Source organism: Cotesia glomerata, linkage group LG10 (genome assembly GCF_020080835.1).
Source record: "Cotesia glomerata isolate CgM1 linkage group LG10, MPM_Cglom_v2.3, whole genome shotgun sequence".
NCBI lineage: Eukaryota > Metazoa > Arthropoda > Insecta > Hymenoptera > Braconidae > Cotesia > Cotesia glomerata.
The window spans coordinates 13,088,540-13,112,607 of NC_058167.1; the positions used below are offsets into that span (position 1 = coordinate 13,088,540).

At 28.1% G+C, this 24,068-nt stretch overlaps 1 protein-coding gene across 4 annotated transcripts in view; it reads right to left on the reverse strand.

Moving 5' to 3' along the window:
- Positions 1-24,068, reverse strand: part of LOC123273146 (ecdysone-induced protein 74EF) — a 114,092-nt gene that overhangs the window by 48,694 nt on the left and 41,330 nt on the right. For all 4 annotated transcript variants that reach the window (XM_044740395.1, XM_044740394.1, XM_044740392.1 and 1 more), the window contains 3 exons: positions 23,748-24,001; positions 22,694-22,967; positions 22,514-22,618 (listed from right to left, as the gene is read on the reverse strand). In XM_044740395.1, the coding sequence (XP_044596330.1) occupies positions 22,514-22,618; positions 22,694-22,967; positions 23,748-23,894 (526 nt within the window). In that variant the 5' untranslated portion in view covers positions 23,895-24,001. The remainder of the gene's footprint in view (positions 1-22,513; positions 22,619-22,693; positions 22,968-23,747; positions 24,002-24,068) is intronic.

A 24,068-nucleotide genomic window follows, 5' to 3' on the forward strand; every position in this document is an offset into this window, starting at 1 on the left:
TTTAATTGCAGATTTTTTTTTTGTTTAAATAATTTAGTAGGACTAATTAAGATTCTTTTTAATTGCATAAATTTGTACAAATAATTTCAATAAATTTTGGACGATAAAAAAATACCAATTAATAAATTTAAAAATTAAATTTTTATGCAAAAAAAATTTTTCAAATTTGTAAAAAAAATAAATTTTCTATTAAAAAATTTGTGAATATTTATTTGAAAAAAAAAACTGAATTGACAATATTTTTAATTAAAATTTTAATAAAAATAATAAATCAAATTTTGTGATAAAGTAAATTTAATCTGAAAATTTTTTAAATAATGAATAAAAAAGTAATTGAATTAAAATACTAAAAAAAAAAAATATTTAAAATATTGACCTAAAAAAACTAGTACTCTTATAGTAATTGATGTAGAAGCAGCAGCGACTTAAACGTACAAGTTTCAACAGCGATTTTACCGAGATAAAGAGAGAATAGGAAATGGTATCGACGGGGGATTGCATGAGTTTAAGTAAAGCAATATCACGCGAGTTTAATTCTCAGTCAAAGTCTCGTGAATTATAAACATAAACACACACATAAACACTAACTAGAGTATAGTAGAGTGAATAAGTAAGATCGCACAGCAGATCTCTGTGAAAATAGGCGCGTATATATACAATAATATAAAGAAAATATGTAAAAAAATCTCATTTTCATTTAACATGTATAAATATAATATCAACTTTAGTTATACACTGAAAAAAAATTAACTTGATTCAAGAGAAAAATTCTTGAACCAAGAAAATAATTTTGAAGAGGGAAATTGTCTTGAATCAAGACAAAAAATTCTTGAATCAAGTAAAATTTCCTTAAATCAAGAAAAATTTATTTAGTTCAAGAATTTTTCTACTCAAATCAAGAAAATTAAGTTCTTCAAAATTATATACTTAATTCAAGAACATTTTTTTTTCTATGTAGGTAAACACAAAAAAGCGACGTCTCGATAAATAAAATATTAACTGGCGAATTATGATCCAATATTATAAATTTAATAGTACGTTCGCGACACGTAATCAAACAGTCATTGCAAATATTTGATGATCGTAATATATAATGTATAATAAATAGCATGTGTAGAATATTAATATGTTATTAATAATTAAAATGATTAATTGATTGTAATATTAAATTATTAAATTAAAATAAAGGTAGTCAATCAGTAGATTTTGATAAAAAAAAAATAATAAAATTGATAGCGATTAGATATGCAGTGAATCGCGAAAAAAAAAGCGAGATCGACGCATGCGCCTCGGTAACGACGCACGTGGTAAGTGCAAGTGTGTCAAGGCGCGACCTGAATTTTCCTATACTACTGTACTCTCGGTACTCTAGTGCAGAAACTCTCCTCTCTCCCTTCCTTAGATTCTCTATAATATATATCTCTATATCTATATCTATCTCTATCTCTATATCAAGCTATGGCTTATTATTATTATTATTATTATTTATACTTATACTTACAAGCCAAGCTGATCGCTCACTTCTCTCCTCACTGACGTTTCTCTACCTGTTACATCTACCTGCTATCATCTACAAGTATGAGTCTGCAATAACTACTATTTATACAACTACTGTACAACGTATGATAATTGTAATATAATATAATATAATATAATGCAAACATATAAATAGACTAATCGACAAATAAATAATAACACACGGTGTAAAGTGTGTATTGCTATTTATGATATGATAAGTGATAAGTAAAGTCATTTTTACTAGCGATTACTTCCACATTTAATTGGATTGTTATGGATGTAAATTAAAGTCTAGAATAAGGTGCATTGTGTATTGTAGATAATGGTGTATGAGTATGAACAACATAAACAGCTGAAAGCCCCTCACTCTCACGTAAAAATAGCGAGAGTCGTCACTGCACGGTACCGTGCGTCGAAAGCAATTCCTACCCCCTTCCGCAACGCACTCGGACCATTTATTTTCAACTTTTCTCAATTATTTTCTATCGTGGCCTATTTAGTTTTTTCATTAGGGGAAGTTGTGATGCATGCTTCTTTTTAATTACTTACTTGGAGAGCTGAGTAATTAGAAAAATTATTTGTATTCATTTTCAAGTAGGAATTTTATTGAAAATGGTCATTTTTTTAGTTTTATCGAATTTAAAGTCAAAATAAAAAAATTTATTTATTTTATTTTAGTGAACAAAATTAAAATTTGCAATTAATTTAATTAATATTGTAAAATAAAAAAATAATTGGACTAATAATGGAAAATATGGGAAGTAAAAATAATTTTTAAGTGAATAAATTGAAGAAAATTGATAATCAAAAAGACAACGTGCATTTTGATATAATTTTTAATCGATTTAAAGTTTTAAAAAATTTTATTAATTGAAAATTTTAATGTAAATCTTCTTTCTATTTACTAAAACCTAATTTAAAATTTATTTAAATTTATTTTAAATGGTAGAAATAATTAATTTTAAATTTGATATTTAAAGCAAAACTTGAAATTATTAAATATTTTAAAAACTCTCTTGAAATTCATTACTTTAATTTAATAAAAAAAAATTGCACCTACTTAAAAACAATTAAAGAGACAAAATTTTTTATTTTAAATAAAAAAAAGCTGTTAGCTAACTTAAACTTTAAAATAAATAAAAAATAATTACTTTTCTAGATTTTCATTTTTTTTTTATCTATAAATTCAGTTTCTATAAAATATTTAAGTAAAATTTTGGTTTAAAAAAGATTTTCAATAAAAATTTAACCTCCATAAAAAAATCTATTACAGCGAACATTGAACATAAAACAACAAAAATGTTCTCGTGATATCAACTGCACGCGGTGCAAATGGAGTTATTTGTTTTTGTGATGAGTAAATGTTTGTTCTAACTGTTACGTGTATCAGAAATGCGATAAGATGGATCCAAGTAAAGCGTCGTAATCTTAATCGGGGATAGTAGAGAAAGCGAATAAGATAAAGATAAAAAGCAAGACTAAGATTGAGACTGAGACTAAGAAGAATTGGAGTGTTCGAGAATAATTTAATCGAGGGTGTGTTGATTAAGTGTAGGCTGTTGCTGACCTAGGCCTATTACCCTTGACGAAATTCCCGACGTCCTCTGGATAACCTTCTTATATGTTTACTGGGCGTCGTCCTATCCCAACCGTTATACTATACTTCCAGCTATTTTTCATTTGCGATAAAGATAAAACACCGCCCTTGTCTGTTCACGCAACGAATAACCTTTTTTTGCTCTTATTTAGTTTTTTACTGGCGCTTTTTACGGACCCTTTATCGCGACGGCCTTACTTTAGTAAAGCAAAAGCACTAAACTTGTTTTTGTTTTATTAAAAAAATATAAAAAAAATAAACAGCCAAATAAATAACAGAGTTTAATGTTTAATTTAATTCATTTAAATTTAAATACATATTATTGTGTATCATAAAAACTTTAATTGCTCAATTTATCTCTTATCGCTGGTTTTTGAGTATAAATTGGCTAGATACTGAAAAATAAACAAATGATTACGTGTAAATAAATAACATTCTTTTAATTCAATTTTAGTTGACATTGGAAATTTATTTTGATAGAAAAAAAACAAAACAATGAAAAGGATAAAAAAATTTCCAACTTGGAGAAAAAATTTACTGATTAAAAATAAATTTACTTATACGTTTTGTTCTATTCTGATAATTTCAACTCTCACTGTACTCTAGTGCATTATATTAGTTCTTCAACGCTTTCGTTGATATAAACGAAACTTTTGCACGAAAATAATAATTACCGAACATGAATATAGGTACGCCCTCGTTTTAAAAAACACTTTTTTTTTAGTAAACTCTTTTCCCTTGAGTTGTGATTCCGCGACACCAAACGATAAGCTGTGACCTCTCGCAATTTTTTATCGACTACTTTTGCTTATAATAAAACACTGCGGACATATAATGATAACAAGCATACAATTGCGACGTTTTTTTATTATCAAAGCTAATAATTAAGCGCATCCCAGGACCTATGACATTCAGAGTTCAATTAAGAAAAAGTTTATTGTTTAGAATTATAAAAAAAATAAATTACGATAAATTATTTCAAGTGTTTTCGAATGGAAAATAACCGAGAAAAAAAATTCAAAAGTCACTTTTCATTAAATTTTATTAATTATTTTTTAAGTCTTTGAACGTAAAAATTACTTTACTTCCTTAATAAAACTTCGATTATTTTTGGATGATTTTTATTACATTTTTGATTTAATCAGATCTAAATTCTTCTATAATTAAATAAAGATCAGGATGTTGTAGACCAAATGTTGTTATGTTTTTTTATTTCATTTATTTTAACATGCATGTTAAAATAAATGAAATAAAAAAACATAACAACATTTGGTCTACAACATCCTGATCTTTATTTGATTTTTATTACTTCAAAAAATAGAGAAGACAATAATAATTTGAAGAAAAAAAATTAATAGGAAGCTAGAATTGTTTTTGAGACTGTTAAATAGAGATTAGAATATATTTTGAAGGTCCATGATGGGAAGCCCGAAGGACTGCGGTGAGTTTAAGTATAAATAATTAAACTTTTGCGGGAAAAACGTATTGGGGTAACTTGATCCGTACCCACGGGGATGATCGAAGGTGTCAGACAGGGCGTGGTCGTCCTTGAACTTGGTTTTATCCACCAGAAAGTGGGAAGAGCGTAAAAATCTCAATTCATTTTATTTTATCTTCTGCCTAGCTTTTCGCTTGCTCCACTTACGGGCGATGGATTTTCTGACGTATTTTTATCCCCGTCAATCAAATTACCGCCCAAAAAAGTGGAGACTATATTGCTGTACTATGGGTATTATTTTTATAAAAAAATGTCATTTATTTTTTTCAAGTTTTAAATTAAAAGAAAAAAAAAAAACTTAAATTTATGAAGCTGAAATTCACAGACATTTTTTATGATTTTTTTGGCAGATTTTTAGGAAAAAAAAAATTCTACTTGTAAATTAAAAAAAACAGTAAAATTTTTAAAAAATACTATTATGGCTTTTTTTTTCGTAACAAATTTAAATTGAACACTCTACTAAGTATAATGTTGATTAAATGTTTATAAAAAATATATTATATTCCAAATTTATTAAAAATTATTGAATCAATTTATATTACAAGTATTTTTTTAAAGTTTATTGTATATTTTTTATGTACAAAAAAATATTAAAAGGAATAAATCGGGTCTATTAAAAAAAAAAAAAAATGTCAATAATGGATTTTTCGTCAAATTAACTTATTTCAAGGCTGCAAACATATTTCTGTTTGACTAGAAATAAATTTTTAGGGTATTTTAATAAAAATACACTGATAGAAGGATTTGTTTAAAGTTAAAAATATTTATTAAAAATAAATATTTTATTATTAAAATATCAGATTTATTAAATACAAACAAATCATTTTAAATACTAATAAATATTTGTTTAATACTAGAAAGTGGTCACTAATAAATGATTTGTTAAATATTAACAAATATTTTTAACTATAAACAAATCCTTCTATCAGTGTAGTTGCAAAGAGGAAGCAAAAAAAAATTTTGCTTCAAGTATTATAAAACACAAAACAACTTTTAGAAAAAAAAAAAAAGACAATAGTAAAATTTTTGATATTTATCCTCTAAAATTTTCTGATCAATATTATCTTAAAAAAAATAAATTTTTTACAACAAAATTTTCCAATTAAAAAAAAATCCAGGATCAAGTTTAGTTTTTCATCTAGATTAGCAGAATAATTACCAACTAGCCGGTGGTTAGCCAACCAATTAACAAAGAGGTATAAAAAGCTTATAGATTAAAGTACTGTGGGTAGACGAAGGATTTATTGGAGAACTATTCTATGGTTTATGGCTTATGGTGATATCAAGGGCCAGGCAGGGCGTATCTTAATTGAGATTTAAATATTTGGCAACAACCTTGACCCCGGTAGATCGATCGACCACAACGAGTTACCCGGCAGTCGCCATGACTACGGGATAAGAGGAAAGAGTCTTTTCCTTCTACTCACGCACTACACCCAAGCCCCAAGCTCTTCTCTTACGTGCGGCGTAAAAATAACAAAAGTCTCAATGTCAAATTTCTTGACACTCTTTACTCTTTGGGTTCTATGCGATACTTTTTTTATAGCCACTAATACCAATATAAGTATAAAAGACAGATAACATTTGCTTTTTTTTTATGTTTTCAAAGTTCACCGATGCATATTTTAGGGTTCTATTATATTATAATCAACCGAAATGGTTATTCGTCTGGATACTGGATTTTGGGGGACATGATTGTGATATGAGTGACATGTAGAAAATGAGATAAGAGAAGAAGAGAATAGAGAGTTTAAGTCGTAAAAGTTGAATTTTAAAATTGATGATGACAAACTTAATTGTAAATAATATTTATACTTGAATTGATTTAAGTAATAAATTGTTTTTAATGAAAGGAAAATATGTAAGGTGACCTTGATGAGTTAGTGTCAACGAACGAGTACTAAACCAGCTTTCAAAAACAACACTTGTTTGTTTGAAAATAAATTTCTAATTTAAGACGCCACCTAATTTTTTAACTTATAATATTTTATGGAAGAAATTCCTTTATTGTAGTTTTTTCATAATAGTTTATTTAAATTGTTTAACTTTTTTATTCTTTAGATTTTAAAGGCTTTGCTGTTATATTAAAAAAAAAATACCATCTGGTAGTCGAAATAGAATTTTTGAGATTACCAAAAACTTCCAGAATTGCTAAATGACTATAGTCATTTTTGTATACAATAATAAAATTTTATCAAACAGATAAAAAAGAATGTTGAGTAATTTTTTGTTTAAAAATATAATAGAATATTAAAATTAAAGCGTATTTAATGAGCTTTCAGATTTTATTTATTCAGAAGGTATTTTAAAAAGAAAAATTAAAATTTGGCATTCTTTTTTAATTTTATACCAATAAATTTTTTTTTTAATTTAATTAAATTTTTCATAGTTTAAAAATTTTTTTCTTAAGTCCAGAAAATCAAATGAAATTTTTTCTTTTGAAAGAAAAATTTTCCAGTAAAGATTACTTAATTAAAAAATTTAATTTTTATAAATCAAGCAACAAAGTTATTAAATCGCAGAAATTTTCTTGATTCAAGTAAGATTTTTCTGCTAGATTATATAAAAATAAAAATTCATTGAAATGATCTTCTATACTTATAAAAAAATTGACTCAAGAGAAAAATCTTAAACCAAAAATACTATTTCGAAGAAAATAAGTTTTCTAAGTCAAGAAAAAAAATCTTGAGTAAAAAATTTGTCGTCATTGTGTAGAGTGTTAAAATTTGTGTGTTGAATATTAAACTCTAGTGTGTAGAATTTAACATTGTAGTGTATTAAATCATTAAATCAACACATGAGAATGTTAAATTCTACAGACTAGAGTGTAATATTCAACACACAAATTTTAACACTCTACACAATGACGAAAAATTTTTTACTGTGTACTTTAAGTATATTTTTTTTAGTTCAAAATTTTTACTCTTGAATCAAGTAAACTTTTTTATCAGTATAGGTTCAAAATATAATTTCATAATATTCCTTTTTTTGTATAAATTCCGAATAAATGTATAAAAACTTGAAATTTGAACAAAAAATGAGCAATCTTAAATAAAAAAGGACAGAAATAACCCCTCTGAGGTCCATCTGTGCTCACCAAACACCAGATAAGTAAGTTTTATCTCAAGCAAAATACTGCGTCATAGAATTCCCACCAAATCGAATCCAACATAAGTCGACTTGGAGTAAAAAAGATAAAAAAACCTAGATGTTTACCATGAGCGTGGCTAAGGGGTCAAAGTATAAGTCGTTGAAGCAGCCAGTCAACTATCCGCCAGCCAGCGACCGTGACCTTGGTGTGTGCGGGTTATCGAGCGGCAGGATTGCCAGCAGGATAGTATGGAGGACTTTCACTGTTTCTCGAATCGAGCCTATTCCACCATCCACCCACTTGTATACTTGGATACTTGCCAGTACAGCCGCCGGAACTTTCGCTGTTGTCATTTACCAACCATATCTTCCTTCTCTTCTCTTCTCTAGTTTCAAAGATCCCCATTATACGTTATATATTATGATTATAGGTCCCTATTGTAGATATTACACACACGCAGACAAAACCTCAGCTAAAACTCGAGAAGTAGATCCTTTATGCTTTGCTTTACTTCTTTGCCCGGTCTGACCCCTCATCAGTCTAGACTTGAGACATAATGTCTCCCTCTGCGCCCTCCATATAATATGCCACTTCAGAAAACGAAAACGACAAAACTCAACAACTTTTTAACCTCGGCTTATTTTTCACCCTCATGCTTCACTGATTATTATTTCATTGCTATTAGCCATTACATATTTCGCTCTTTTTGCGTTAATTGAGGTTGGTAGTTACATCAGTGACACGAAACCATTTATATGTATACTTTTATGTTATTGATCGATGAGACACTGATAGACAATTTTAGAAAAATAATTTTAAATCGAAAAAATACTTTAAAAGATTTTTTGTTTAAATAATTTTTTCTCTTATGCAAAAATTCTGATTTGAACTTTTTTAGTACTACGTTCAAAAGTTAAATAGTCAAGTAATCAAATTCTTGAATCAGAAAATTTTTTTTTGTAATGTTCATAACTTCGAAAACTTTGAAAAATTAAATTCAGATATTTGGTAATAATTTTTTTTATTAAAAAAATTATTTTGGAAAATTTAATAAACTTAAATAAAAATTACTTGAAGTAAAAAAAATTTTTTTGCTTGATTCAAAAAGAAATACTTCAAAATTGTATTTTTATTGAAAATTTTTGTGCTTGAATAAAATTATTTTTTTTATCAGTGCATGAAAAATTCTAATGAAAATTAATTTAGCACATATTTAATAATTTTAAAAATTTTATAGCAAAGAAATTATGGCAAAAAAAATTTAAAAAAAAAATTGACATGTAGAAATTTTACAAAATAAAAAATGCAATTTTTTAAAAATAATTTTTTTGATAAATAAAATTAAAAGATTAATAAGTGACTGCTAACTTTAATGTCATAAAATTCTAAATAAAATTAAAAGAAAATTATCTAAGCTGATAATTGACTCCTAGAATGTAAATTCAAGCCCAATTGTACTTAATTAAAAAAAAAAAAACCCCGATTATTGTTTTTTTATGGTATAAATAAAAAATTTTGAAACCATGTGTTATACGCATTAAGGGGAGGATATGTTACCCTGGTTTATTATACATGTTATTTATTATTTATAGACCAGAAGTTTACATTCTATTCACCCGTCGATAATTGGCGAATAAGACCGCGGGAATAAATATGATTTTTAAATACAAGGGTTGGAAAATGAATTTTTAAAAATAACCACTACCATAATAATAATATGACAATATTTATAATAATAAAAATAATACTAACAATATATCAGGAAAGTTTGTATTTGAGGAAACAAAAGGACATTAGTTCAGCATCAGTTATCTAAAAAAGTACTTTGATCCTTTTTATAAGGAAAGGGTGTAGAGTACTTGTAGAGTATCCGGATTTATTCTGGTCGAATCGTTATCTAACTAGACCCGATTCGAGTCCTATTACCGGTAATACGGATATATATAGCTTACAAAGCGGTGTAATTTTTAAATATTACTTTTAAAAAGATAATGGAACGTTTAAGCCTAACAGGTGATCGATACTTGGGAGTATGTCGCCTGAAGGGTGATTTGAATAAAATATGAGATGATTACAAGGTATAAATTTTTCCCGGCGTATTGACGCAAGTCTGCGTTTCCTACAGCAACAGTAATATAAGGGAAAAGGGAGGGTACGCGAAAACTGCGACGCGGCGGTGCTACATACGTCGGTTAGGGAGTTAGGCATTAGCTAGTATGGCGAAAAGAAAAGGAAAGGGAGGAAAGGGAAAGGACTCCCCGGGGTAAATCGATAGAATCGCCCCAGACGACCTTGGAAAGAGCAACCACCCTCCACCTACCCTCCAGTCACCCGGCTCACAACCTCCAAAACGTCCGGACGTCTCGACGCCTAGTTTCTACTCAGCTTAACCTTATTTTTCTCCCGGATCGGGTAGAGCTTCTTTACTTTACTTCTGTTACTTATTCTTTTATGTACGCAACACACAGACATTACGAATACTTTTTCAAGGAACTTGTACTCGTTTCCTTCATGTCCTACCTCACGTCCTTACCATTTGTCATATGCCAAAATTATCTGTTATACAGTATAACGGCGATATAATTAGCAAATTGTCTGGATCAATTTTACATCATTAATTTATGCGGAAAAAAAGGAAATTATATTTTTTTAATGTGTAAAATTAAAATCAATATCTAGGACATTAGATTACTCAAATAATATTTTTATGGATTATTATTATCGGAAAATTTTAAATAATTTATATTCTAAAAAATATGAAATTAGACAATTTGGTAATTAGAAAGTTGATAATAACTATTTTTGAATTTTAATTATTATTTTAAGATAGATTGAAAGCTTATTTTAAAATTCTCTGGCTCTAAATAAAATTACAAGACCACTTGAAAAATTAAATATTAAAATTTTTGTGAAAATAAAAAATTAAATAAATATCTATGGCTTTAAAATCGAATAAATATTGAAAAAGTCATAATTAATTTTGTTTATTAGTTTAGACTGATATTTGAAAGATTTTTTACAAGTAAAATAGCAGAAAGCTCAGTATAAAATATGAATACTGATGCTGATTAATATTTATGCTAAAAGGTGAATATTTTAGAATTTTTTCTGGATTTGAAATCGACCTGGGGGATGACGGCATTAAAGTTCAAAAGTATCAGAAACAAAAATCATTTCAATGAATATTTGATCTATTTTATCAATTCAAAAGAACAGCTCTACTTTTTGTTTAATATAAAATTTACTGATACGAGTCGAGGCTTACTAATAGGAATGATTTTTAAATGAACATTAATTTGATTTTTGTTGAAACTAAGTTAATTTGTTCAGATGAAAAATATAGAACAATACAGACATTTCTTTATGGAAATTCAAAAAGAGATACACCTATTTCCTGCATTTTATTTATTCTACAGAGTTACAAGTAATTTAATAGTCTCAGAAATACTTCAAGTGAATAATTTAAATGTCTTCAAATCTGGGCTCAGAAATACTCGCCGCATCTCTGACAATAATTATATTATTCTCAGAATTACATTATATATGACATTTTGCAGTGAAACCTTTCCAAACCTTACTCATATGCTGATAAAATATTAACTGATTCAAGAAAAAATAATCTAGACATAAAAACATTAATTTGAAAAGTTACACTAAAAAAAATAAAATTTCTTTAAATTAAGAACAATTTCTTGGACAAAAAATTTTTTTAATTGATCCAAGACAAAGTAATTCATCTAAATTATGTTTTAAATTTGAAATTTTTGCCTCTCAAATGAAATTAAATTTCTTATCACTGTTCAAAAACAAAAAATTCAAAATTTTTCAGAGTCAAAATGTCTAAATTTTAAAGTACAATTAATTTATAATAAATATTGATTCTACTTGTATAAAAAAATATTAAATAATTACTTCTATAGATTTGTTTTTGAAAAATAAATAAAAACAATTTCTTATACTAACAACAAATGGTTGACAGCTTAATTATCACAACCGAAGCTAAAGTATAAAATAAAAATAAAAATAAAACAGAACAATTAGTAGGCACTCAACAAAGTTATCTATCAACTGAACTAACGACTTTTTCTCAATTAATTTGTTTAAAAACAATCAGCTGTTTTTATTGTTCCTCATGAAGCGAACTCTGGAGGAATTAATGTAACGTAAAATAATGTAATGTTCTTTTTTAGGTAACATGAACAGGGATAACGGATACATTGAGTGTTTTAGCGTCAATGGTCTGTAGAATTGAATCTCTGGTTGCCGGTGTAGTACATACATGTGTATGTATAAGTTGATACATTATCCAGAGGACAATGTAGCCGTACATGTGCCGGTGACTATACTAGTACATAATAGTGATCGAAGCTCACTCAGATATGCTAATTTGCTTTAGAACAGAAGACCGTCGTCCCTTGTTGTCCCTTCGACCTACGGACTACCGTTCACATTCTTTTATCTCGTCCGCGTTCTCCACATACAATTATCCTCTGTATGCTATATATTCGTTTACCGTATCCTATACCTCTACCTCTACCTTGAGTTACCAGCTAGCTGGCATGTATGACATGTATGTCTTTTGTGGTCGTCGATCGTCCACTGGTTACCAACTCATAACACGCGCTTCATGTAATTTTCATCGTGAAAAACTTGCTAAATTATATTATCCTCCGGCTTAGTACATCATCGGACAACAAGTATGGACATAATGTATAGATATAAAAAAAAAATTGATATAGGGTATAATAAAGCGGGAAAAGAATGAAAAAAGTTATTAATAAACAAGTAACAATAATGATACTGAAAAACAACCGGTGACTAAAGAGGAGTGTATGAGCCACAAAGTTTTTATCGATTCCTTGTGTCTCTGATTTTATTATTATTTTAGTTTTAACGGGGAAAAAGTTCATTTTCAAAATATTTTTAAATTACACACGTCCGGCTTTCACTGTTTTTAGTCCCGATTATTATTTTTTATATTCATTGTCCTGTCATATTTATTATGAATAGAAATTAGGAAACGAACCAGTGAGTTTTACGGATGCGGATTTTTACTTTGAAATTATATTTATAATCTTATTTTTTTTTAGAAGAAATTAAATTGCTGGATTTTGTGAAATCTTAAGCCCTGAATATGTTTTGTACGTAATTTTTTTTCAGCTGTATGATTTATTATAATTTTTTTTTAATTGATTAAAGTTGCAAAAGATTTTAAATCAATTGATTTTTCGAAAATTATTAACAATGTAATCAATAACCAAAGTTGAAATGTTAATTTATGGTCTAAGATTTTTTTTGGTCTTTATTAATATTTTACGGAATAAATTTTTATCCTACTAACAAAACACTTTTTATTTATTATTAAAAGTCTGAGCTTAATTTTTAATTCAAATTATTGATAAGATAATTAATTTGATTGAAAATAAAATTTGATTGATCCTTTCAAATAAATTTTACTTGATCGAAGAATTTTTCTGCTTGATTCAAGACTTCTCGAAATGATTTTCTTGGTTCTAGAGTTTCTCTTTTAAATCAAGTTAATTTTTATATCAGTGTACACAGAAAAAAAAATTTACTTGAATCAAGTGAATAATTTTGAAGAATTTCACTTTTCTTGATTTGAGTAGAAAAATTCTTAAACTAAGAAATTTTTCTTAACTTTAGTAAATCTTACTTGATTCAAGAATTTTTCGTCTTGATTCAAGACAATGAAACTCTTCAAAATTATTTTTTTGGTTCAAAAATTTTCATCTTGATTCAAGTTAAATTTTTTTGTAGTGTATAAATATGAAAAATTTCTGGAAAATTAAGCCTATTTTTTCAAGTAACATCTATAGAATCTATTGCAAAAAAATCTGTCAGATATAATTGAAAGTCTGGGTCCAAAAAAACTCACAATATAATCTACAAATCAAAAGCTTTAAATTAAAACTCATAAAATTTAAATAAAACAAAATAATTTTCCACAGAACAATAAACAACAAAAAACCAAATTACCACCCCAGTTTGATAATAATCGTCTAAGAATTTAAAATTAACACTAAATATACTAAAATAACGATAAAACCATCGAACAAAAGCATTAAAAAGCAATAATTATGACTGTAAGAAGGAAAAAAGTAAAAAGTAATTTGTTTAATCACATTTGTCCGGTGTTGTACGAGCTGTATATCATGTAATCCAAGTAAAGATTGTCCAGATATACACCATACATTATCCGTCCACACATATATTTATAATATGTATTTAAAGCCTGTAAATTCTCAGACGTGCGTGTGTATCAGCAGTCAGCTCGGAATTACCGATAAATCGTGATAAATAGATTTAACTTTTTGTTATCGCATGCAATGCTGACGGTGGTATGTGTCAAGGCCCTCGTGCATGGCAGTCTATGCTCTATGCTAATAGACTCATTGCAAACACACACTATTTATAAATAAATAACGTCTAAAAAATAACAAGTATTTTATTTATTAACACTATCGCTCATACTTAATGAGGAAGTTTCTTTATTATTATTAAAATTAATTGATCGATTTGTAAACATATTTTTTAATTCAATCCATTGATTGATAAGCTTTGATTTGCTTTATTCGATAAATAGACATCTATTATGTTAAGTGAAATGTTTTATTTATTGTTACATTTATTGCAACAGTATAAGTGACAAGACACACTATTGATTGCCCGTTTATCCACTCCATTGATAGAAAATGTGACCCAGACAAAATTTATTTTCCAAATATAATAATTCCCGACGAGACTCGTTATTAATTAACGCTATATTAACAAATGGATTTGAGAAGTCGCGAATGAGGTCGCGAGTCAAGAGTCAGATAATCATTTTTAAATTCAATTTTAAACCACAAAGATGTTACGTGATTTGTATTGCTTTTGCATTAATTTCAAAATTAAATTAAAATATAAATACTCTGTCTGGATGGATGTTCCGGCGACCAGTAAAATATAGAGGGTTATAGAAAAATATAGATATATAGACTGTAATGGGTGTGCGGGAATATAATATGCAGATCGATTGTCGCCGACACATTGAGTCACCGACGATATTACATTTATTATTAATTTTCATTGTTCTACGGAAATAACTCTATAAAATTTTATAACTAGCTATCTTTATTCTTTATGCATGATACTTTATTTTAGTTGGATATTGTGGAGGATACATATGTGTATACAATCTGAGATATCGCTTGAATGACACGTCTGAAAAAAAATCATTTTTTAAAGAATTTTTTAAAGAAAAATAAAAATATATTTTTTTTTTTTGGTTATTGAACTCTGTCTGGTTAGCAATCAATACTTGTGCATTTTAAGACGTGGTTAATTAATAGGTCGACCATTTAAATCTAATAATTTATAAGAAGGAAAATTTATAGAAAAGTTGGTAAAATTAGTAAAAAGATAAAAAACTGAATTGATTTAAAAAAAAATTTCTTGTTTGATTTAAACAAATTTTTTAAAATAATTTTCTTAGCAGGAAGCTAAAAAAATTCTTCAAAATAATTTTATGCAGAATTTTTTTAATTAATCCAATATAATTATTTTCGGTTTCAATTCTATCAACCCAAATTTGTCGATCAATTCTAATAAAAGTTTTGAATATTAATCAGTATAAAAAGGAACAACCAGATAAAAGCTTCCCGACTTCCGTTGTGTCAAACTAAAAAAGATCAATATCAATACCGCGAAATTATAAAAAAATAATAATTTTAGTTATCCAGGCCAGTTATGAATAAATGAATCCTTCAATTTTAATTTCAAATGGATATAAAATTTAAATATCAACCGAATATGAATATCTAAATTAAACTGTCTTGTATCTCGTGAAATTCTAATAAAATTTAAAAATCAAGTGCAGATTCGCTAAAGTTTCTGGACTGAAAAAAAAATTTTACTTGAATCAAGACGAAAAATTTTTGAATCAAGTAAGATTTACTAAAGTCAAGAAAAATTTCTTAGTTTAAGAATTTTTCTACTCAAATCAAGAAGATGAAATTCTTTAAAATTATTTACTTGATTCAAGTTAATTTTTTTTTTGTATGAGAAGTAAATTTTCGAGTGAAATATTTTTAAAATTTATTTTCAAAATAAATGCGCTTCGGTTCATTACATCCGAAGAAAATTGTTGAAAGGAATTTCCGGACATATAAGTGCATACACACCCTTGATTGCTACAGCATACTGAAGGGGTACAAAGGCAAAATGTGATTTATCTCGAGAGAGTTGATTACACTTTATTGTTGCGTTGATTCGGGATCGAAAAGATGCGTCATAATAATGTATGTATAGAAGTAAGTCCGTATAGGCTTGTATCATAAGCGAGTATGGAGACAGGGCTTACAGGTTAGCCTCGGCCCACATTGGCATAACACTTTCACTGACGTAACGTACTTGGTTGTAAACTGTTGCGTTGCCATTCCCTCTTTTTTTTGTGCCCAATGTGCCCATGTATATATATATATATATACCTATAGGTATGTCGGTAAATACTGTAAATACTAATGTGATTGTAAATTGTGAGAGAGAAGGAGAGACGTCGCTCTCCGTATGTCAAACCGCGAACGTTAATTCGCCATACAAGCACACGTGTCACGACAATCTTGATCAATTATTTCCGTACATAAAATATAATATTTATTTATTAATATGTGGAATTAAATTTATCAATTACACACACAATTGTTTAAAAACAAAATGTAATAATGTTTAGGAATAAATTAATCGCAAATATTTACCGACCTTTCACAAATAAAACGTAATATTTTTTTAAATAATGCAATTCAGTTAATTAAATTTGTTGTTTATATGCGTTAATTATCGAGTTTTGATAAAATACGGCAATGTGATTTAAAAGTATATATATTTATATGAGAAGGAAGAAAAAATATAATAAAAGTACGTTAAAATAATAAAATAAAAAGAAACAGATAAAGATTGCGATCGCGCTCGATGAGTGAGTAGCTAACCGTGTATAAGGAAATTCTCGATGGCAAACCGCGATTCTCTTGCGAAACTGTTTACCTGCCGGCACATAGGATAGGGTCCAAGGATAAAGGATTACATGGTTCACGATAGATCGACTCTTTATACACGTACGCATTTCCACCGGGTTTATTATTATTTTTATTTTTTTTTTACCATTAAATTGTCACGGATATGAGAGGTCCCGCAATTTAGCAATTTTGCGATTCATTAACGTGTACAGCCATTAAATGTTTGAAGCGTTTTTGAGAATGTACACAGAAAAAAAATGTTCTTGAATCAAGTATATAATTTTGAAGAAATTAATATTCTTGATTTGAGTAGAAAAATTCTTGATTTAAGGAAATTTTTCTTGATTTAAAGAAATTTTACTTGATTCAAGACAATTATACCCTCTTCAAAATTATATCCTTGGTTCAAGAATTTTTCTCTTGAATCAACTTTAGTTTAAAAAATTTTAAATAATATTTAATTTAAAAACTATGAAGTAAATAATTATTTTAATTTTTTTTAAATTATTAGCAGAGTTTAATAGACAAATATAGCTTTAGGAAGTTAACAACTAATTCGATCATACTCCAGAGTAACTATAATTTCATCGCTATCACTGATGTAAAGGGGATAGAAACAAAGTTTTTTTGTTACATAAAATTTCCCCAGAGATTACAAAAATTAATATTTTTATGTAAAATTTCTAAAGGAAATTTTGATTCATACTATAAATTTTTATTGAAATTTTTAGGGTGATAAATTGAAAATTTACTGGATTTTTCTCTGCTAGTTTTCTTTTTCAATAAAAAGAGTTATAAATTAAATTACACTGAGAAAAAAAAGTATTACTCTTGAGAAAATTTTCTTGTCTTAAGAATTGATCGGATTAATCGAATTATTTTTTGTTTAATTCAAGTGAACCTATTCGTTTGTTAATCTATCAAAATTAATGCCAATATTTTATTATCATGATAGATATTGATATTTTTTTGTCAAAAAGCCAAAATTTATTTTAAACGATTCGTGAGCCAAGAAATTTTTTTCTGGACAAAAAAATTTTTTTTCTCAGTGTAGAAAAAATGATCATTTAGGTTAAATTTTGTTTCGAATTGGAGCGAATATTCTAGATAAAATAAAATAAAATAAAAGCCCGGCATCAGAGAAACATTGACGCTTAAATAAGTGAATAAAAAGTGAAAAAAGAAGCGGCAATAGACTAAAATGATTGGAAGCCCTGACCCCGATTACACAAAATGTCAACACTCCAGTCAATGTAGCATACCAGTTAGCGACGTGTGTTGGAAGCGATTCCTTGCGTGGTATAGTGCGAATCCGAGCATTAATATTATACAAGTAGCCGTCAGCTATCATGCCACTACTCACCGATTCACCGATTCACCGAGTTTAAAACATCTCTCTTGAATATATAGATACATAGATGTATACATTGTGGGATCTTGCGGTGTTTGATGTGTAACTGTATGTATGTTTATATTATGCATGTAGATTGTGGTGTCAAGCTCTAGCTGAACTAAGACGGTGTGTACATTGTATATTGCATATTGTGTATTGTACATTGCATATATACATGTTATCGGGCCATGAGGCAATACTAGGAAGCCAGTTTCTCAATTCCCGAATAGGAGGCTAAAGATACTCCACATCAACAAAATTCTATCTCTTTATTTTTATCTATCACTATTATCTCTCTCTCTCTCTCTCTTTCTCTTTATTTTTAATAAAATATTAATTACAGAGAATGTTTAGGATTTTATTTTATTAAATTCATCTTCAGCCTTCAGTGTTACTATTATTATTATCATTACTATTACTATTATCTGAATATGACGGTATGACGTACTTGGAAAAGTTGAGCGAACTGGTAACCTTAAGTCTATTTTTTGTTTGAGCAGACGTAGACTTGTAAGGTATAGATGTTTTGATAATAAAATTTTTTTAGAGGAATTCTTTATAATCATTTTAATTATTTTATACAGCAATAAATGATTAATTATGACAATTAATTTTAAAAGACTGGTTCTTTTGTTTCGCGTCATAACTAATGACGAGAATAAGTACCTGTTATTAGTTTACATTGTAGTTTAAACTAGTTATTTTCAATTATAATTATCAGTACAGACAACTTACAGGAAAGTTTTATTGTTCATTGAAATTTCAATTTTCATTACAGTGTGATTTTTTTTATTGTTGTTATTATCTATATCATTAAGAGAATAAGCAAAATTTTGTGGCCAGTGTATTTATATGACAAAATGGGTTTTAATGGTTAAATTTGGTATCGTTCTATCTTTAGATGCATAATTAAGAAATGACCTTGTATCTCGTGAACTATTGTCATTTTTAACCCTTCAGTACTCTCGCTATGAGAATTTTTCTCACGCAACAACATTCAACTTATAGGATGTCGCTGCAGTGCAAGTGAGACACTAAAAAGAACGTGGGTACTGAAGGGTTAAAGATATAAGCTCATCCCGATGTTACACTCATCAAGACCTTTCATTTAAGTACCCACATCAATTTTTCATGTATGTATATATTATATATATGTATATAAGAAAAATATATCAAAAATGCATGTGGGTACTCAAATGAAAGCTCTTGATGAGTGTAACATCGGAATGAACTTATATCTTTAAAAATGTTAATAGTTATGAAAGTACAGTGCAATTTAACGTAATTAAGGAATGACCTTGTATCTCGTGAACTATTGACATTTTTAAAGATATAAGCTCATCCCGATGTTATACTCATCAAGACCTTTCATTTGAGTACCCACATCAACTTTTCATATATTTATATATATTACATATATGTATATATGAAAAATATATCAAAAATGCATGTGGGTACTCAAATGAAAGCTCTTGATGAGTGTAACATCGGGATGAGCTTATATCTTTAAATACATCAATAGTTAAGAAAGTACAGTGTAATTTAACAAAACTCATTATTTAATAAAGAAAAATTTTATTGATTTATAGTACACAAGTTACGGCAGTTACATAGTGACTGCAAGATTGCTAGTTAATTAAATTATTTTTTTTAATAAAATATTTTATACTTTTTAAATAAACTGAAAATTTTTTTAATAATAATAATTATTATTATTGTTATTACTATTATTATGATTGAAAAAAAAATTTTAACTCAATTTTTTTTAAGTTCATAAAATAGACATTTGTCAGTCTAAATTTTAATAATAAAAGACTTAGTTCAAAGCAATATTGAAGTGACAAATGTTTGAGTCCCTAGTGACATAGGGTAGAGAGATCGGGAAGTCAGAATTTATTTTAGGGGTCCGCCATGGGGTCTTGGGGCTATGAGTCCAAGATTTATGGCAACAAAAAGGGTCAAGGGAGCGCAGTAACAACTAACAAGTGCAAGAGACAGGGGTGAATCTCCGCGGGAGGGTCCAAATAGTTCTACCGCTTTTTGGCTACTAAACCAAATAATATCCACATCTACAACTACAAACACCGGGTTTAGTTTGGTCAAAAATAGTTAACTTTCTATTTCCTTCGCAAAAATCAACTCTGAATTGAAAAAAAATATTACTTATTCAAGATGAAAAGTCAGCGGTAGTTATTAGAGTGTTAAGAAGGAAAAATGAAATAAGTTATTATCTTAATAAATACAGTGAAAATAAGTGTTATATGCACGTACATGTATGAAATATAAAATATAATATATTAGTGATTGATGCGAGGATCCGGTGAGATTTGTCACGGGCTTGTAAACACAGCGAAAGTGATACACGCCCCAAAAACAAGTAAAGTATCCATAAACTACCTACGAATTCATTGCGTGTTAGTATTAGATCTTTAGTTGATGCTTTATGTAGCTTTTTTTACTTCTAATTTATTATTATTTTCCTTTTATAACGCACATATATATTAGTACAGAATGTCTATATCTCTATAAATCTAGAAAAAGTATTTCAATGTAAAATTAACTTGACTATTAAGCTAAAAAAGGAGTATAATCGTTGAATCAGAATTTTTATTTCCACAACATTTTCATTCCTTTTTTTTATTCATTGCCTTTAAATACTATTTCCCCATTTGGTTTAATAGATATTTATGTATCAAAAACAGTGTCTCTCCCGACAAATGAGTTTAATTCGACGATTTGAATTGCGACAAAAATTTATGAGGAAAAACTCGGCTAATTTGTTATTAATTTTATGCACAAAAAAAATTAACTTGAAAGATGAAAGTAATTTTAAAGAATTTTATCAATTTAATTTTAGTAGAAAAATTCTTGAAATAAGAAATTTTTCTTGGTTTAAGAAAATTTTACTTAATTCAAGAATTTTTCGTCTTGATTCAAATGAAATTCTTAAAAATTATTTTCTTGGTTCAAGAATTTTTCTTTTGGTTCAAGTAAATTTTTTTTTCAGTGTGCGTACACGAAAAGAACAAGATGACACTAGATATCATCCCAGATTATACTCAGTGATATCTGTGGTAAAAAAAAATTTCAGATAGTAATTAGAAAAATCCAGATTAAACACAGAAAAAAATTTTACTTAAATCAAATAAATAATTTTGAAGAACTTCCTTTTCTTGATTTGAATAGAAAAATTCTTGAACTAAGAAATTCTTCTTGGTTTAAATAAATTTTACTTGATTCAAGAAATTTTTATCTTTATTCAAGACAACGAAACTCTTCAAAATTATTTTCTTGGTTCAAGAATTTTTCTCTTGAGTCGAATTAATTTTGAGTACACTGAGTATAATCTGGGATGATATCCAGTGTCATCTTGTTCTTTCCGTATATCTTCAATAAAAAAAATTTTTGTAATTATAATTACAATGGCTAATTTCAAAAACGATGAATCACGAGTTGAGATAAACGAGACAAAAGGTTGATAACGCTGGTTAAAATTTAAATATAAAACGAAAAAGTGACAGGACTTTAATTGATTACATTTCCCAAACGGTATTATAATTTCTCTATACGTGTTACTAAACAATAAATATTTATGTGATGATAATAATAATAATAATATATATATATAGAATACCGGGCAATTTGAAATAGATTTGATAGCAAAATATGAATAATAATGCATATCAATACCAATAATAGTAACATAAATTATATAAGTATTCGGTAGATAATAAAATGACATAAAGACACGTACAAGTAAAGACTAAATTGCGCGATCAAAGTTACTTTACGTATAAATAATTTGTATACATGTGTGTATGGATATATAAGTACGTAATGTTACGAAATGATTGTAAATTGTTGAAATTGGGCCACGCATAAACATGATGCGTAGAACGCGTGCGCCGTTTACCTTTACTCAAGTAATTTTTAAGTATGAGAATGGCTACGCAATTATTGCTAACGCGGATGCCCGTTTGCAATTTGTACGGGCCTTGGCCGGTTTCCCTTTCAGTATTGCTAGTTACATACCGGTTTGTATTACTGATCTGATCACGACATCACAGATACAGCCAGCTATAATTCATATACATATGCACGCGCATGGGTCTTTCGATATGTAGATGGAGATGGAAACGAGTTTATAATAAACAACATCGAAAACATCCTCGTCCTCGTATGCTAATTTCGTATCAAGTGTGTCCGATCCGGTTTACCCGTTCAGAGATTACTGTGGTACCGATTGGAAGTGTCCAACAGGTCGGTAAGGTCGCAGTCGCGGTGATCGAGTGAAGATTAATTTGGTTTACTTATATTTGGTCGGTAAGGCCGACAGTTGGTAAGGAAAATAATTCAGGGTAATATATGGCAATAAATTACGGGTGGTAAAAAAGAGTCCTACCTTTGCTGCCCTCGGTGATGATCTCTTCAGACTTGATCTCTGCTCGTGCAGCGTAGGATGTAGAAGACACTGGTGATAATTGAATAGACGGAGCGGCTAATTTTTCTGAAATTCAAAACACATGGATTTAAAGGATCATTAATACCTAGTTCGATAGATTAATTGTAAACGAGTACGCACCGGCTAGAAGAGGATTCGCTGCGGCGATGTTATACCTCTGCCGCCTACACGGGGTTATTGTACTGAGCGGTGTGGTTGTTGAAGTCGGTTGGCTCGCTTCCGCCAAATCGGCTTGCAATTCTCGTAAAAATGTATCCAAGGTATCAAATGGCTCCTCGCTAACATTTGATACACCTTCCCCGTCTTCTGAAGGCACACTGGAGGCTGTTGGCGCACCCACGAAAGCACTCAGTTCCATTGCTGAAAATTCAACTGATTGTGCTGGGTTATTTTCCTGGAAAATAAAGTTATTTTAGTCAATTCTCTTTTATCTTTAGGCTGTTATTTATAAATATGAATCTCAATAATTTGGATGAAGTTATTTATCAAGTAAGATTTATTTTGAGTTTTGACTACATTAGTAAAAATTTCGACGGTCTAATTAGCAATTTGTCTAATTCCTTATTTTTTAGAGGGTGATTTTTTAACATTTTGATGGAGCAATAGTCCAATTATAAATTATTTGAACTATTCAAACCAAAATATTATACCTCTATTAGATATTAAATGGTTTTTTAAAGTGATAATAAATTATGAACTAATTGTTTTTTTCGTATAAATGGAAGATTTGCTAATTAAAATGTTGATTTGTATTCATTATTAAACATTAATTTTTGAATAAATTATTATCATATCAAATTCTTGTATTTAAAATATAGCTTTTAATTAATTTAAATCTTGAACGTGACTTTAATAAAATAAATACATTTTTTTTCCTATAAAATTTATAAATTTAGTCATCTTATTAACTTTCGTTCAAATTTCTAAGAATTTCATCATTACTTTAATGAAAATAAGAGTTTGTGATTTAAAATAATAAATTTACATTGAATTTTTTTTGATTTTATCAACTTATATAAAAGTTACACTATAAAAAAAAAAATATTTTTTACTGAATATTAATACAAAATTTTTAATTTTACTTTCATAAAAATAAATTTAATTGTCAATAAATGAAAAGTTTAAAATAAATTTATCAAGTAATAAAAATACTTAATCTCATAAAAATACAAACTTGTAAACATTGAGTTAAATCAACCATTTTGCCATCGTTGTCAGGGCACCATAGCAATTCGTCGTCTATGAAGGGCATGTTTGATGATTCCTCCTTGGGTACCAGGCTGGAGGTTAGCGAAAAAGTCTGTGATATAGGGACCGGCATCGAGACCCGTGCCGGGCGGCGGGGCCTTTTTAGCCACCCCCGCGCCTGCTAACATCCAAAACCACTGGCAAGTCTCTCGCACCTGTCAGCTGGATCCCAGCTTCCCTCTGAAAAAAATAAACTCTCTTTAATATAAAATAATATAATTATAATCATAAAAAAATAATATTTGCA